This window comes from Salvelinus alpinus, chromosome 27, assembly GCF_045679555.1.
Source record: "Salvelinus alpinus chromosome 27, SLU_Salpinus.1, whole genome shotgun sequence".
Classification (NCBI taxonomy): domain Eukaryota; kingdom Metazoa; phylum Chordata; class Actinopteri; order Salmoniformes; family Salmonidae; genus Salvelinus; species Salvelinus alpinus.
In genome coordinates, this window is record NC_092112.1 from 25,453,264 (window position 1) to 25,470,456 (window position 17,193).

Genomic DNA, 17,193 nt, shown 5'->3' on the forward strand with positions numbered 1-17,193 from the left:
GTAGATGTTCACATTTCTTCATTAGAGATGGACTGCCATGAGATAATGTTAACCTGCTGGGTTACCTTGACCCTATCAAAGTTCTCAGCTGGATGTAAATGATGTCACTGACAAACAAGGGATGAACTTCCAGCACCCGCACCTCCATTCAGAATACTAATGAGGCTTTAAGCCAAGGTGCGTCTGACAGCTTCAAATTCAGTCCCATGTTATGTCAGATGAGGATAATGTACATGTATGGGCTAGGAACCTCTATTTTTTCCACCTTATTGTATCTACAATCAAGTTGTCATGTCTCCAGAATAAAGGTTAGTCTATCCCAGAAATATACAGTGTTCTGTCCTTCAAAATGGCTGGCTTTACCCAAATGATCCTGTTAATTTCAGTTCAAACTCACAGAGCTGGTTAACCTAAACCACATGTGGGGGGGGGGGGAAGTCCTGAGTGGACCTTGGGAACACAAATACTGGAATCAGTTGGGGGCCTGTTAGGAGTTGCATGGAGAGAAGTGTGGGGGAACTACTTTTCTCGAACGTCGTCAAATATACCACACAAGAGGGGGAAAAATAAACTGAGGCCTAGGACACAAACATCCCATGGGCTCTGTTATTCATACAGTAAGCATATCTCTTCTGGACATAACTCACCAAGACAGACTATCTTAACTTAATCTACATCAAGAGCACATTCTTCCTTGTCCAGTTTACTGCTTCTGACTAACTGTGCACATCATTTACCAAGATCTATCATAACATTTGCCTTGAGGCAAAACTTGAAAAAGTCCATTAAAAAAATGACTTTCTGTATACAGCTATGAGTGGGTGAGTGGGCTAATCTAGGCAATGCTCCATAAGTAAGTGTGTGGGTAAGGAAAGTGCTGGGGGTGTCCTGGGGGGGGGGGGGGTCTGCTTAACCTCAACGCAGAAAAAAGACTGGGGGAGGTGGGAGGGGCCACAGGGGTTATGATTCAAATCTATATCATTAACATTAATTTGCACTGCCTTAACAACCAAATCCTCTTTTCTGAAAAGCCTCCCTATTAAATTCAACAAATAACACAACAAAAGTGATCATGAGGATCATGTGTAGCTTAAAGCTTTGTTGTCTGGTTTTACAAATGACAGTAAACAGATTAAGTATATTAACAATGCTATTTATTTTCTTGGAAATAATGATACATTGAGGAAATAAAGATGAAGAACTGTCAAATATCAAATGCTACATAATAAATTACAATTGGTTTGTACTGTTAACTTTACTTTTGTAAAACAATCCAGACAATTATAGTGCCAGACAGACATGTACTGAGGGGTAAACATGAAGCCTCTCAGACAGAAAAGGCAACAGTGTTCTTTCGTTATCTGTTTTCAGCCCTGAGCTGATTTGGCTGTGGGAGAATTCCACTTTAATATGAGGTTGAGACTTCATTCCTCAAGAGGTTTCAGACACAGGTATAGAGCCGTTAAAAGGCAGATGATATTCAGACTACTGATTGATTGATTTATTGAAATTTGACTCCACCTGAGAGACAGATAGGAGGACGGAAGTGGTGGTGGGGTAGATCACTGTGTGTCAATCACACACAGCAGCTCCATGCTGTAGAAGCATGTCGACTACACACACTCAACCATTAACTACAGACATGTCTACAGAAAGAAAAGTCATTCACAAGGAGCAGACGGCATGGCATTCAATAGGAATGAGCATTTGCAATCTGAGGTACTGAGCTTGTATGTAGGTCATATTCAGTAATTCAATATCTCCAAATGGCTATAAAGTAATCTGATCACAGTCAATTATTGGACCGTCTTTTCCACACTGCCACAAATAGTCTCCTACACTTTAGCTATAAGCATTTGAATTAACTAGTCAACTGTGAAGCATTTTGTTGTTTGCCCCACTAAATGCCAAATTTTAGACGATGGGCATATATATATGTTGGTTGCCTGTATACTGCAGTCGTGACTCGAAGTGAAAGTGTGAGGTAGGACAGGCTGAATGTCTGTTTTGAATCATCAGACACTGTGGAATAACGTTGTTCTTTCTCACCAGCATGTCTGTGAAACCTGTCAGATGCACCTCTTGCACGGCATGCTGTCTGAGAAACACAGGCCAGTATAAAACACTATAACCCAGTAGAGTTTAAGACCCTGCATGGAATACACTTCGTCCAAATTGTATGTGGAGTCAATGAGAATAATTTTAAGTGATTTAAACGGGGTGTGCCAGTGGTTTCCGCACACAGATCCTCAAAAGGTTCTACAGTTGCACCACTGAGAGCACATTGACTGGCTGCATCACCGCTTGGTATGGCAACTGACCATAAAGGTGCTACAGAGGGTAGTGCGTACAGCCCAGTACATCACTGGGGCTGAGCTCCCTGTCATCCAGAACCTATATACCAGAGGCGTCCGGTTGAGCAATGTAGAAAGAAGTCACACAAGGTCTCTTCAACAACTTTTGTAAATAATCCTCAATATCGCCTAAATTCATACCTCTCATGACCTCAAAAGTCATTTTTACTACCCAGTAAGCGTGTACCTAAGTTAGCATGAGCAAACAAGTCACACGCTTTGGAAAATCAACGGAAAAAACGTCACATTCCACCAAATCAACTTCAGCTAAAATGGCTACCACCCCATCTTCACTGAAGGCGATACGGTTAACCCGATAACACTGGAGATCCTTGTCAGAGAGCTGGCGAAATCATGTGAAAGTTAGGCAGTATGGCTGGCTGCACTGGCTCCAATTTAGGCAACCATGGAAACCATCCAGCGTTCTGTGGCATCTTACGCTACCACACTGGCCGAAGTTGAAGCCGGGCTCTCGGGCCACAATGACCAACTCACTACGCTGGAAACCAGGCTTGACGATGTGGCCGCCGCCAACAAGTCTCTGCAGCTACAAGTGGAAGATTTGATTTCATGTTCAAAACGCCAGAATATCCACATGATTGGACTGCCAGAGGATTCTGAGACAGGATATCCAACCCAGTTCATGGCGGAGCAGTTCAAGGAAGTTTTGGGCAATGAGGCTTTTCCCAATCTCCCTGAACTCGATAGAGCCCACCGCAGCCTTGCATCGAAACCTTGCCCGGGCTGCCAACCGCGTCCCATCATAATGCGGTTCAATTGATACAAAGAAAAGGAGCTCGTTCTTCGGTGGGCAAGGGAACATCACTTTCCAAGGCCACAATATCAAGTTCTACCAGGATTTCAATTCTAGCTTGGCGAAGAAACAGGCTGCATTCAACAACATCAAGTCCACTCTGTACAAGAAGGGTTTCCGCTTTGTCCTGATTTATCCTGCCCAACTCCATGTCACCTTTAATGGCGAGGTCCATGTTTTTTTTAACCTGAAGAAGCTGAGTCTTTCTACCAACAGCGCATACATTGAATGCCTGAATTGGGATTATTTCTTACCTGCCTGTATTATGTGAGTAACGTTAGTTATTGTGACCGTGTGGACACTAGGCTACATACATCTATGGCCATCTATCGATCCATTTCTCGTTAAACAATCCTATGCTAAAGCTTGCTAGCTACAGTAGGTATGTTTGAAGCAGCACATAACTCGCTTCTGTTATTGACAATGACATACTATACTATCTCACTGCTCTTTGAACTTCTAGTGGATCTTGCTTAGTTTCTTCAACAATGACAATCGCTGTTAAAAGCGCAGCATTTTGATTTCTTTCATTTTACTAAGGCTTTGAACTTGCTGCTCCACTAATGGCAATCTACAGCCTACATTGCAGTTTGGCATCCTTTAGGTCATTTTGGATACCAATGTTACTAGCTAGTTAGACACTGATCCTGTCCACCAATATTTGTGTATATACATTTTTCATTTGGGATCTGCTTGATATATACAATTTTTGAATTTTATTTTTTACTCTTTATTTTTATGGATACTCTGAACTACCGTGGTTTATGTTGGCCATGATTGGTGATGTTGGTCACTGACAGGTCCTGAGTTACATTCACTTTATCTTGGACTCCACTATGACATTGGAGTCTTAATACTATCACTCCTCTCTTCCAAATTGTACTCTTGTTTAATTGTTGCACTAGCTGAAGAGTTTAGACCCATGGTTCGTTTGCTTAATTGTACATATCCAAAATGCTAGTTGTCCGTTTGTATACTTTTATTGAATTGTTTCCTCCTAACGACGTTTAACAATTTACCAATACAGGGACTGACACTTTTCATAGCCTACTGGTTAATTTAAAACGTTTCTCATTACTCAGCCCTGTGGCAACACCTAGCGGACTGCATTCATTTTATGGCCATTGAAATGCCACTGATCGCTGTTAACATTTTTCAATAACTGAAGCTGAAGTTTATACTCGTTGTTTAAACTGTGACCCAAAATGTACACTTGCCTATTGACATATTTAAATTTTTTAAATTTCAAGGTCGTATGTCACTTCTTTCCTAGGCCGGTTTGACCTCACTGCACATGTAGGGTAATCAACGAATGCTGAGTAAGAGAGAATTCCTGCTGCTCATCTCGTTCATAGAGACGAGTTTAGGATTTCTATTTTTCCCTTTTTATTTTTTGAAGGGTGTTGTACTATCATTTTAATTTATGTTTGGGATGGTGGGGAGGGGTACTTTTTTTTTGGGGGGGGGGATTTTATAAATGTTTTATTCAGATGTTTTGCTCATGCTGCTCCTCTCTCAATCTCTTTTTCATTTGATTTCTCCTCTTATACAGATTAATGTCTAGTTCAACAACAAGTCAAGATGGTACTTTAGGGCTTCCAATCAGACTGGTGACATGGACCATTTGCGGTTATGGGGGACAAATTAACCTTTCACGAGCCTCTACCCCGGGTCCGGGATCACCCCCCACCCCCCCCACACACTGATTAGCATAGCTAGCATAGCTTCACAAGTAGATAGTAGCATCTAAATATCATTAAATCACAAGTCCAAGACACCAGATGAAAGATACAGATCTTGTGAATAAAGCCACCATTTCAGATTTTTAAAATGTTTTACAGGGAAGACAAAATATGTAAATCTATTAGCTAAACACGTTAGCAAAATACACCACTATTCTAACTCCATCAGTTTCTTACTCCTTCAGGTGCTATCACCAATTCGGCTCAACTAAGATATTGATAGCCAATAACCTATAAAAAAAACCATCAGATGACAGTCTGATAACATATTCATGGTATAGGATAGTTTTTGTTAGAAAAAAGTGCATATTTCAGGTAGAAATCACAGTTTACAATTGCACCGACCATCACAAATCGACTAGAATTACTAGATAGAGCAACGTGTATGACCAATTTACTCATCATAAAACATTTCATAAAAATAGACAAAGCATAGCAATGGAAAGACCCAGTTCTTGTGATTTCAGACCATATTTCAGATTTTCTAAGCGTTTTTCAGCGAAAACACAATAAATCGATAAGTTAGCATACCACATGTGCAAACGTTACCAGAGCATCGATTCCAGCCAAAGAGCGCTATAACGTAATCACCGCCAAAATATATTAATTTTTTCACTAACCTTCTCAGAATTCTTCCGATGACACTCCTGTAACATCATTTTACAACATACATATACAGTTTGTTCGAAAAGGTGCATATTTAGCCATACAAAACCGTGGTTATACAATGGAAATAGTCACAACTCAAGCCTCAAAATGAGGAACGTCAGCTTTCAGAGTGATCTAGTTTAATCGAAAGCTAATCATATACTTGACTAAAAAATACAGGGTTGACAGGAATCGAAAGACAAATTAGTTCTTAATGCAACCGCTGATTTACATTTTTAAAATTATCCTTACTTTTCAATACAGGGTTCGCCAAGTGAAGCTATACCAAACAAAATGGCGAAATATGCGTTTAAAATATTTCGACAGAACAACGATTTATCATATTAAATATTGCTTACTTTGAGCTGTTCTTCCATCATATTCTTGGGCAATGTATCCTTTCTATGTTATAAACGTCTTTTGGTCGATAGATGTCCTCTGTCCTTCGAAATATCCACTAACGATCGAACGGGACCCCAAAACGTGTCCAAAGTTTCAGAGTGCACAACAAAGAAATTCCTCAAAATCGCACTAAACGGATATAAATTGCTATAAAACGGTTCAAATTAACTACATTATGATGTTTTTAACAACTATAACGACTGAAAACATGACCGGAGAAATATTGCTGGTTAGACAAGGATTTGGAATGAGGCAAGTCCGATGTCCTTCACGCTTCAGGCGCGCGACGAGAAAGGGCGGTCCCTATACATTTTGTGGTTTTATAATGGCTGGGATTGTGCAATAGACTCCATTCAAAACGTGATGACGTACAGACACCCAGAGGAAGACGTAGGCAGTGTCGGTTTCTTCATAGCATTCACTGTCGCCTTAAAAACAGACTCCAGATCAGGGGTAAAAATTTCTGAAATCTGACCCCTGTCATGAAAAGTGCTGTAGATATTGTTCTGTACCACTCAGAGACAAAATTCCAACTTCTATAGAAACTAGAAGGTGTTTTCTATCCAATAATAACAATAATATGCATATTGTACGATCAAGAATTTAGCACGAGGCAGTTTAATTTGGAGACACAAATATGCTAATGCGGAACAGCACCCCCTATAGTTGCAAGAAGTTAAGCGCTCCAGAGTATTTTCACATCTGAAGAGCCTGAATACTGATATCGCATTTCTTCAAGAAACGCACCTATGTGTTAACAACCATACTAGATTGCGTAAAGCATGGGTTCGACAGGTTTTTCATTCTAATTTTAACAGAAAAGCCAGGGGAACAGCAATAGTGATTCACAAACGAGTACAGTTTTCACCCTCACAGATAATTTCAGATCCTGGAGGACGTTATACAATAGTTAGTAGCACCCTCTTCCAAACCCCTGTAGTACTTGCGAATGTTTGCTCCTCTAACTGGGATGACACTAGATTTATGACATCTCTTTTAGCCTCTCTCCCTAATCTTGACACCCACCGCCTCATCTTCGGCGGGGACCTTAAATGGGTTATTGAACCAAGACTTGACCGGTCTAATCTCAGAACACTTACTCCTTGCGGGATGGCAAAAGTTCTTTCTACATTCATGACCCAAATGGGTTGTGTTGATCCATGGCACTTCCTCCACCGGTCACAAAATACCTACTTTTCTCATGTTCATCAAGCCTACTCACGCATAGACTACTTTTTTAGATAGAGCCCTTCTCCCCTCAATTGAAACTACAGAATATTCTGCGATAGTGATTTCGGACCATTCCCCCCACATTCTGGACTTAGCACTTACTCCGAATGCAAAAAAACAGTCAAATTGGAGATTTAACACAACTCTATTGTCTATCAAAGAATTCTGTGACTTTATTTCGACCAATATAGATGTATTCATTCAAACAAATAAAAATGATGACACCTCCCCTTCTATTCTTTGGGAAAGTTTCAAGGCTGTGTTACGGGGAAAGATAATTTCTTACAATGCTCATTATGTCAAACAAAGAAAACTGAAACATCAGGAATTGGTGGACTCAATCTTGGAAAAAGACCGGCAATATTCAACTTCACCATCCCCTGAACTATACGCAGAGAGGCTGAAACTTCAAACTCAATTTAATCTTCTTCCCACTGATAAAGCAGAGTTTCTGTTACAACAAACAAAGGGGACGTACTACGAATATGGTGACAAGGCCAGTCGCCTTTTGTCACACCAATTTAAACGCCAGTCAGCATCTCATCTTCTCTCTCAGGTATATGACTCCTCTCGTAATTGTACAAGTGATCCATCTAATATTAATTCAACTTTCATGTCATTTTATTGTAACCTCTACAAATCCGAACCCCCATCAGATAATACGGCTATGGACAACTTTTTAGATAACTTGGATATCCCATCCATTGATATGGACATGAGTAAAGTTCTGGACAACCCTCTGCAACTTGATGAGATAACAAAGGGTCTAAAGTTAATGCAAAGTGGCAAGGCCCCAGGCCCTGATGGCTTCCCCGTTGATTTTCATTTGAAAAAATCTGATCAACTCGCCCCATGACTATTAGATATGTTCACCGACTCATTATCACAGGGCCACACAAGTCATAGACTGTTCTCTCTACTACTGCAAGGCAAGCGGTACCGGAGCGCCAAGTTTGGGTCCAAAAGGCTCCTGAACAGCTTCTAACCCCAAGACTGCTGAACAGTTAATCAAATGGCTACCCTGACTATTTGCATTGACCCCCTTTTTATTTGCACTGACTCTCTTGCACCGGCTCTATGCACACTCACTGGACTCTACCCACACACTCACACATACTACACTGATACTCCAACACTACACTGATACTCCAACACACACAGACTACATACGCTCACACACATGCATATTGACGCCACACACACACTTTCACTGCTGCTACTCTATTTATTATCAATCCTGAATGCCTAATACATTTTACCCCTACCTACATGTACATATCACCTCAACCACCTTGTACATTGACTCGGTAGCAGTACTAGATCTCCTTAAACACTCCAACCAGAACAAAAAAAGCCAAAATACCAAAAATCTAATCTATCAGAGGTTTCGTTTTCTCTCCCACTCTCCTCTTAGAAAAAGTCCAGTCAGCTTTCAAAAGAAGCTTAAGGGCAGGCATCAGAATAGACCACCAGAAATGCCATTACGGATTTAATCTCCAAAATGCTGTGATGACAAAGACTGGGGATAACTGGGGTCTGAGACATTCACTGGGGCCGGGAACACAAACAATTGCAGAACATCTCTCCATGTCCCAAATACCAAGTAGACAGGAGCATGATGCATGCTCAGAGCAGACACACTGTCCTCCCATGCAGAGCTTCAAGTGCAACTCCACAAGGCCTTTCTTGTCTTGCGTGTTACAAAGGGCCTAGAGCCCGTGTTGTAGTGGGCCTGAACAGGAATGAAATGCTCCTATTAGTCCAGTTCAGAATACATCTGTCTGAGTGGGCACCTCCTGGGGCCAAATAAACACTTAGAGCCCAGGGCCTTGGAAAAACCACAGACATTTGATGCTGTATGGTAAAAGGGTCATTGGATGCGTTATTCAAGGAGGTAGGCCTGTGTTTAACACATCTGTCGGGTTTAAAACAAGAACAAACTTGCTTATTAATTCGTAATCCCGAGAAAAACTGGCAGATGGATAACATGCTGACAAAACATTTACAAGTGCAAGTCTGAATAAATAAATAAATAAGAGAAATGATACGGAGGCTGCTGATTTTGAGGAAAACTACATTTAAAATCCATACCGTTGCAAAATCACTTGACACATTTTGTCAGGTATTGATTCACCATGCATAATCTAAAGCTTCAGAAAATGAAGGGAACAATACCTGGCTGCAAATAGATTTTGTTGAGGCTACACATAAAAAAAACATACATTTCTCTCGCAGGTGCTAAGATAAGCAACTTCTCTCACTGTCGCCTAACCTGTAGTCTAATAAAACTAAGATATAAGACTCCTTGTGCTGCTCTGAGTCGTCAGCAACTTCCGCTCTTAGAGGAGTCTTATTGTTATTGAATAGAAGGGGGTAGATGTTCCTCTGTATTGCCTCACTCACTAGACCATGGTCTACTATGACCTATGTTTTACTGAGGGGGCATGGTCATTTTACAAAACCATGTTGCCTTTTTTAAACCAGACCAAGATGGAAACACTGGACAAAGCATGCAGTAAACATGTTCTTGGGAAAAGTTGTGTGCATGAAAAACTGGAAGCTGAGATGTAGTGAAGGATACCCCATTAGGCCTTGGAGCAACTGAAAATACTCACTCTCCTGTGCCCAAGTCACAAAGATCAAAGACAAAGGTACTGGAAATAAAAGTATTACAATTAATTGTTTGTCAGATCAACCAATAAGACTGAGGTTAGGCTTGTTCTTGCTAGTGCTGACTGACCATATGAAAGCCTGAATAGTGTTCTTCTAATTAGGGGTCCATTTTGAATACATCTCACCCAGTAACAGCTGTTCCTCTCCTGCAGCATCTACCTTTTGGTTAATGGCCATCTCTCCCAAGAGTCATTCGCACCTGATTTTCTGATAGGTGAGCAAATAAATTAGTTTGCTACTCTGTTACTTAGGCAACCACAGAGATATTACAAAGCAAATACTAAATGGTAACTGCAGATAAATATAATTTAAAAAGACTCCGTAACAACTGGAGTTATTTCATGTTATTGCACACACACATCACAACTAAATGAATGTGTGGTATTTGGCCAACTTCATGTGAACTGTAGCCAGCAAAGGTTTGAAAAGTGTCCATTTTACAAGAAAGAATCGAGTTAACCTCTTACATGCAGTGGTTTATTGTCCCAAATCGTGTGAGAGCAGAACTAGCCTTTTCTGGAGAAAGGGCCATTAACAGAGCTACAGTGAGACAGCTGCACAGAGACCATATTGCGCATTCAAGGTGGCATAGTACAACAGCCAGGAGTCATCAGGTCACATTGAATCAGGACAGGGGCTCCTGTCGAATGACAGCACAGCTCAGTAACTCACCCTTCACCGGTTGTCCCATTTGCGCTGCGGCCAGATGGAAGCAACAGAAAATATATAAGTGGATTAGCACACCGATTTGTGTCTTTTCATCGCAGAGCAGCATTGCTTTATGAAATGTAAAGTGATCTTCTAGTTCATTTCATAATCACATCATTTACAAATCAATCTCCAAAATGTGTAATTTGCCCATTTGTCATCCTGTTTTTTTGATTACTCTAATGTATTAATCCATGGTTAAGACTTTCTGATGAATATAAACAGCTGTACCCCCCCCCCCCCCCGTGGTGAATTAATCTGATGATGCAGGTAAGGAATGTGTGTATGCGCTTTGTAGAGAAAGACTTATGGAGGCCCTCTGTTAATCAGCAATAAAAAGGGGTATAGAGGCAGTGGCTAATGATTATGAGCTAAATATCTGAACAAATCAGATTCTTAAAGGGGCAGTGCATGAGATTTTACAGTTTCACTTTATGATACTTTTTTATTTAACCTTTATTTAACCAGGCAAGTCAGTTAAGAACAAATTCTTATTTACAATGACGGCCTACCGGGGAACAGTGGGTTAACTGCCTTGTTCAGGTGTGAACGACAGATTTTTACCTTGTCAGCTCGGGGATTCGATCCAGCAACCTTTCGGTTAATTGACCAACGCTCTAACCACTAGGCTACCTGCCGCCCCTTCCACACTATGAAGTCAAAATAACACTGAAAATGATTATTAAAACCCCCCTTTTTCTGTAAGAGATGTTTGGGGGGAAAATCCTGGAATTTCATCCTGTTCAGGTGGAATGGAGTTTTTAGCCCAGATCATGACCTCACAATCAGATCTAGTTAATCATGACTAGTCATGTTTTATTTGCATATGTATCTTCCTACTATGAAGGTGTAAGCGGGTAGGCTCTAGACGATCCTATCTGCCAATCAGGGCTATGTAAGTAAATAAATAAAAATATGTATTAACAGGCCAACAAGATCAGACTGAGCTTCATTTTTTTTAATGGCAAAAGGAGGCTCAGGGAAATACATTTTAAAATGTTTTAGTTATTTTCATGAACACAGTCATTTATTAGACATACCATGATGATACAATTTTTAAAAGACTGTATGGAATGGGTATTTCAAAAACGTGCTAATTCTTTCAAAACTAAGAGAGACAGATTGCAATGCAGATGAGAGATCAATTATTAAAAATAAATCCAAAGTGATTGGGACTTCGAGGAAATTGAATTTACATATATTTAAAATGACAGATAGCATTTCACAGGTTTGGTTGGAATTAGCCATTTAAATGTTTATAGACAACAGGACTCCACCTCCTGCAGTTTTTCCAAGGCCCCTGGGACAAGGTATGAGAGGAGACGTCAACAGTATCGGATTTCATTTACACAAGAGAAAAAAATAATATGTTTGACCATTCCAAATAGTCTAGTAGTACGCGTATACATTAGACTACAAGAAATAAGTCGTTTGAATTAGTGGTTTAACCATTAAAACTGGTTGTTTATTTGAAGAACTTATTGAAGAACAACAGTTTTGTCAATTTAGATGAAAGTGTTGTAACTGAAGGTGAAAAGCATTGCGAGGAATACAAAAAGAAATGTAAACCTGAGAGTAACTTTGTAATTCTGTATTGTATGGTTCCATCTCCGTTTTTATTGTTGCTCATTACTGTACAACCATACCATGCCATATTTCAGGTAACATGATCGAAGTGTCCATACAGACCAATTCAATGTTGTGATCAAGCAGAAATCATGGATCCGAGAACTTCTCAAATATGCTACATACGGATGCATGCAACCACGAAAGGATGGTCTCAAATACTTTCGTTCAAGGACCAGTCAACATTCTGGGACGTAACCGTATATTTTGAACGCAAATTTGCTCTCTATTAGTCTACCTGCAATAAAGCCACGGCAGGAATCTGACCCGATTTAGGAGTATTGATTCGAGAAACATTTGCAGAAAGATTAACATAATTTGCAAAGGTATATTTTGCATATAACTTTTTTTCCGGATCAACAAAATGTAACAACGCACACCTTGATTTAAATTACTCCAACTCAAACATTACCACCAACTTTCCTCTGCTCCGCGTCTATAGTTTCTTTCACATAAAGGTTTAAAGATCCTTACCTGTCGTGAATTGAGCCCCAACGCTTAGAATTGAAAAGTAGAGTAGTATGAAGCCAAGTCTACACGTATCCATGTTTGTTTACAGAGTTTTTTAAGTTTTAAAGCAGTTCGAGACGCGAATTATTCCTGTGGATTCCAGCGCTCCATTCTCACCGCTTCACTCTCGCGGACAGCCTACTTTGTTTCTCCGTGAGTGGAAAGAAAGTCCATGACGTCAGTATTGTCCGCTATTCAAACGGCTCTGCTCAGACTAGGTGCTCTGAGATCGACTGCAGGCTCCCCCTAATGTCGGCAAAGCGCTATAACCGCTTAGGTTGCATGCGTCTTTTTCTCTCCAACGGAACATAAAGTGTGTCCAGTTGAATTTCGGTTGCATTAAATTGTTGATTAACCTGAATTTAATGAGTATGTTGCCTATGGATTAGTAGCTCCAAGAAATGCATTCAGTAAAAACTGAATATTACTTGTGACCCATCCACAAGGACAGTGTCACTTATCACCAATATATAATTCATAGAGAGTGGTGCACGAGTGGCACTATGTTCCACCTGTTTACTGGAGGGGGGAATCATAGATGTGTCTCATGAAAAGAAAAGGGGAGGAATTAAAGTTGCAGAGTGAGCTGTTTTCTTATTGGACGGGTAGTTTACTTGTAATAACTCAGTAGAATCCCTCTGTAGACACTATAGGGACTTGATTTGAATTGTAAATATGCGTTGCAGATTAAGCAGATATCAAACCTCGAAATCCCTGATTACAGTAGCATACCAATCACGCAACAGCGGCAATTTACTTTACTCTTCCATTAATTCATAGGAAGTACTTATCTCTATGTATTGGTCCCTTTTAGGAGACTTGAGGATGACTGCTGACAATTTGCTGCCTTCGTGCCTTCATGGGTGTCAAGTCAGTCTGATAGTGACATGATAGAGAGATGTAAGGAGAGAGGAAATGTAACCTGATTGTATTTAATCTGGGCTTATAATTATACACCATAGACAGTGAGTCTGTGAGTCTGTCAGACTAGGCTTACCATACTTGATGCTCAGTTCAGCTCTGCTCCAATGAGACTCACTGACTCTTCAGTGAGGGTTTGAGAAGCAGGCCTGGCTGCCATGTAAACAGCTGAGATCAAACTGCTTCTGCATCTCCCTGCGAAGGGTGGGTGGGCCGAAGAGCCTTTGGAAGGTGCCAAACTCAGGTGTCAAAAATGTTTGGACAGCATAGTCAGCTCTGCTCTTGCCTTGCAACACTTACCAAATAACCCTGCTTTGCTCTTTCTGAAACACACAGAGGAAAACTATTTGGATTGACGAATCGAGACAAAGTTTGAAAGAACGGGGAAAAGAAAGAAAGAGCCAAGCAGACAACACAGTGAATGTGTTAACGGTGCTCAAGGTTGCAGGTCAGGCCTCGGTATTCACTAAATAAAAGGGAAAGAAACATAAACCAACTCTTCAAACATCCCTTTTGATAGAAAGAGTGTAGAGTTCTAGAGGGCTGTAGGTAGGCCATGCTCATTAAAATTGCTATTTTCCTCACTAGGAAAATTCAGACGAGCAGTCATAGATTAAATGATTTCACATCCAGTCAGCAAGCAAATATAGGCTAATGTTTGACTTTTCAATCAATTAATTGACATGAAATAATTAGTAATAAGACGGTAGTAATGAGTATTTACAGGTAGTTCAGCTGTACGGTAGCCTCAAGACTAGCTGAAGCACAGCAAATATGGGCAGGCTACTTTATTTCTGTGACGATATTCATGAGATTTGGATGGTTACTGCTTTGTTTGACATCACATGGTGCATTTCAATGGGCTTGTTTTATTTCCCAGACTGATATGCAGGCTCATGGCTATTTGAACCAATGTTTTCAAGCATGATGTGTAAAGAATGCATGGCTGGATGAGCACAACAGACCACACCCTTCAGAATGTCACAATATGTTATACACAACACAATACAGTATCATAGAATTCTCCGCCTGAAATACCACAAGGCATTTCAGCACATCATCAATGAGTTGACAATGAGTTGAATGTATACATTTGTTGTATTGTATTTATGATAATTTGGAGTAAAGTAAAATCCCTTTTATATAACAATAAATAATAAACAATAATGTGACTGAACTGATTAGAAACCGGAGCCTCCAGAGTCACACCAAAGCAGTCCAGCTGTAAGACTTTGACACGGAAACATAAATACTCCCAGCAATAACAGCAATGTTTATGAAGAAAAGACATGTCAATGCCAACCATTTTCTCAACATCAATCTTAATCATATTCATTTCCTTTTGTCGTTTGTCGTGTTTGTTTCATCTCTTAAGTAATCTTGTTTCATATCAGAGTTTGTTGTCTTTTTACATTGCTTTTGTTTACATTCTGATGCTTTCATACCCAATCCTTATGATTACGTGGCAGGTAAGCACTATGACCAAGTATTTGCATTTTAAGGATGACATAGTGGTTGAGACAGCACCCACACACAGACACGCTAGCGTATTCATGCAGGCACACACTTTACAACGATTGAATGAACATGTACATAAAAATGACAAATGTCTTAAAAAGTGTATACATGTAAACTGCATAGGGATGAATAATTACTCCCCATATACTTGCTGGACAAGTATGTTAATGTTCTATTACAGCGACTGAGTGGTGTGTTCAGACATCCAAGGAGGATGTCACAGATATGTAATATGTTTTCACAGCAACATAAGATAATGTTTTGAGGCAATGAACATACACTAGTCAAAGGATCAAGATGTTTATCTTAACAACACAGTGTTGTTGGTGCTGTTGAATTTCTAAAGAAGTCTACACTTACAGTTGAAGTCTGAAGTTTACATACACTTAGGTTGGAATCATTAAAACTCATTTTTCAACCACTCCACAAATTTCTTGTTAACAAACTATAGTTTTGGCAAGTGGGTTAGGACATCTACTTTGTGCATGACGCAAGTCATTTTTCCAACAATTGTTAACAGACAGATTATTTCACTTATAATTCACTGTATCACAATTCCAGTGGGTCTGAAGTTTATATACATTAAGTTGACTGTGCCTTTAAACAGAAAATATGTCATGGCTTGAGAAGCTTCTGATAGGCTAATTGACATAATTTGAGTCAATTGAAGGTGTACCTGTGGATGTATTTCAAGGCCTAACTTCAACCTCAGTGCCTCTTTGCGTGACATCATGTGAAAATCAAAAGAAATCAGCCAAGACCTCAGAAAAAAACGTGTAGACCTCCACAAGTCTGGTTCATCCTTGGGAGCAGTTTCCAAACGCCTGAAGGTACCACGTTCACCTGTACAAACAATAGTGCGCAAGTATAAACACCATGGGACCACGCAGCTGTCAAACTGCTCAGGAAGGAGACACATTCTGTCTCCTAGAGATGAACATACTTTGGTGCAAAAAGTGCAAATCAATCCCAGAACAACAGCAAAGGACCTTGTGAAGATGCTGGAGGAAACAGGTACAAAAGTATCTATATCCACAGTAAAACGGGTCCTATATCGACATAACCTGAAAGGCCGCTCAGCAAGGAAGAAGCCACTGCTCCAAAACCGCCATAAAAAAGCCAGACTACGGTTTGCAACTGCACATGGGGACAGAGATCGTACTTTTTGGAGAAATGTCCTCTGGTCTGATGAAACAAAAATATGACTGTTTGGCCATAATGACCATTGTTATGTTTGGAGGGAAAAGGGGGGGCTTTCAAGTCGAAGAACACCATCCCAAAGGTGAAGCACGGGGGTGGCAGCATCATGTTGTGGGGGTGCTTTGCTGCAGGAGGGACTGGTGCACTTCACAAAATAGATGGCATAATGAGGTCTGAAAATGATGTGGATATATTGAAGCAACATCTCAAGACATCAGTCAGGAAGTTAAAGCATGGTCGCAAATGGGTCTTCCAAATGGACAATGACCCCAAGCATACTTCCAAAGTTGTGGCAAAATGGCTTAAGGACAACAAAGTCAAGGTATTGGAGTGGCCATCACAAAGCCCTGACCTCAATCCCATAGAATATTTGTGGGCAGAACTGAAAAAGCGGCTGCGAGCAAAGAGACCTACAAACCTGACTCAGTTACACCAGCTCTGTCAGGAGGAATGGGACAAAATTCACCCAACTTATTATGCGAAGCTTGTGGAAGGCTACACGAAACGTTTGACCCAAGTTAAACCATTTAAAGGCAATGCTACCAAATACTAATGGAGTGTATGTAAACTTCTGATCCTCTGGGAATGAAAGAAACTAAATCTGAAATAAATCATTATCTCTACTATTATTCTGAAGTTACACATTCTTAAAATAAAGTGGTGATCCTAACTGACCTAAGACAGGGAATTTTTACTAGGATTAAATGTCAGGAATTGTGGAAAAACTGAGTTTAAATGTATTTGGCTAAGGTGTATGTAAACTTCCGACTTCAACTGTAGGTGTGTATAGTGCATTTAATCACCCAGGGGAATGGAGAAAACATCCTGCTGTTGGAGGTATAGTAAT

General features: G+C 40.2%; 1 protein-coding gene across 24 annotated transcripts in view; it reads right to left on the reverse strand.

Moving 5' to 3' along the window:
* The window catches only part of LOC139556243 (receptor-type tyrosine-protein phosphatase kappa-like), a 181,807-nt gene extending 168,928 nt beyond the window's left edge, over positions 1 to 12,879 (reverse strand). For 9 of the 24 annotated variants that reach the window (XM_071369930.1, XM_071369928.1, XM_071369933.1 and 6 more), the window contains exons 1-2: positions 12,672 to 12,876; positions 10,536 to 10,559 (exon numbers count right to left, since the gene is read on the reverse strand). In XM_071369930.1, coding sequence (XP_071226031.1) covers positions 10,536 to 10,559; positions 12,672 to 12,744 — 97 coding nt within the window. In that variant the 5' untranslated portion in view covers positions 12,745 to 12,876. Of the gene's footprint in view, positions 1 to 10,535; positions 10,560 to 12,671 lie in introns of all 24 variants that reach the window. The other 15 variants (XM_071369917.1, XM_071369914.1, XM_071369918.1 and 12 more) reach the window with 5 other exon arrangements.
* Between the last annotated feature and the right edge of the window lie 4,314 nt (positions 12,880 to 17,193).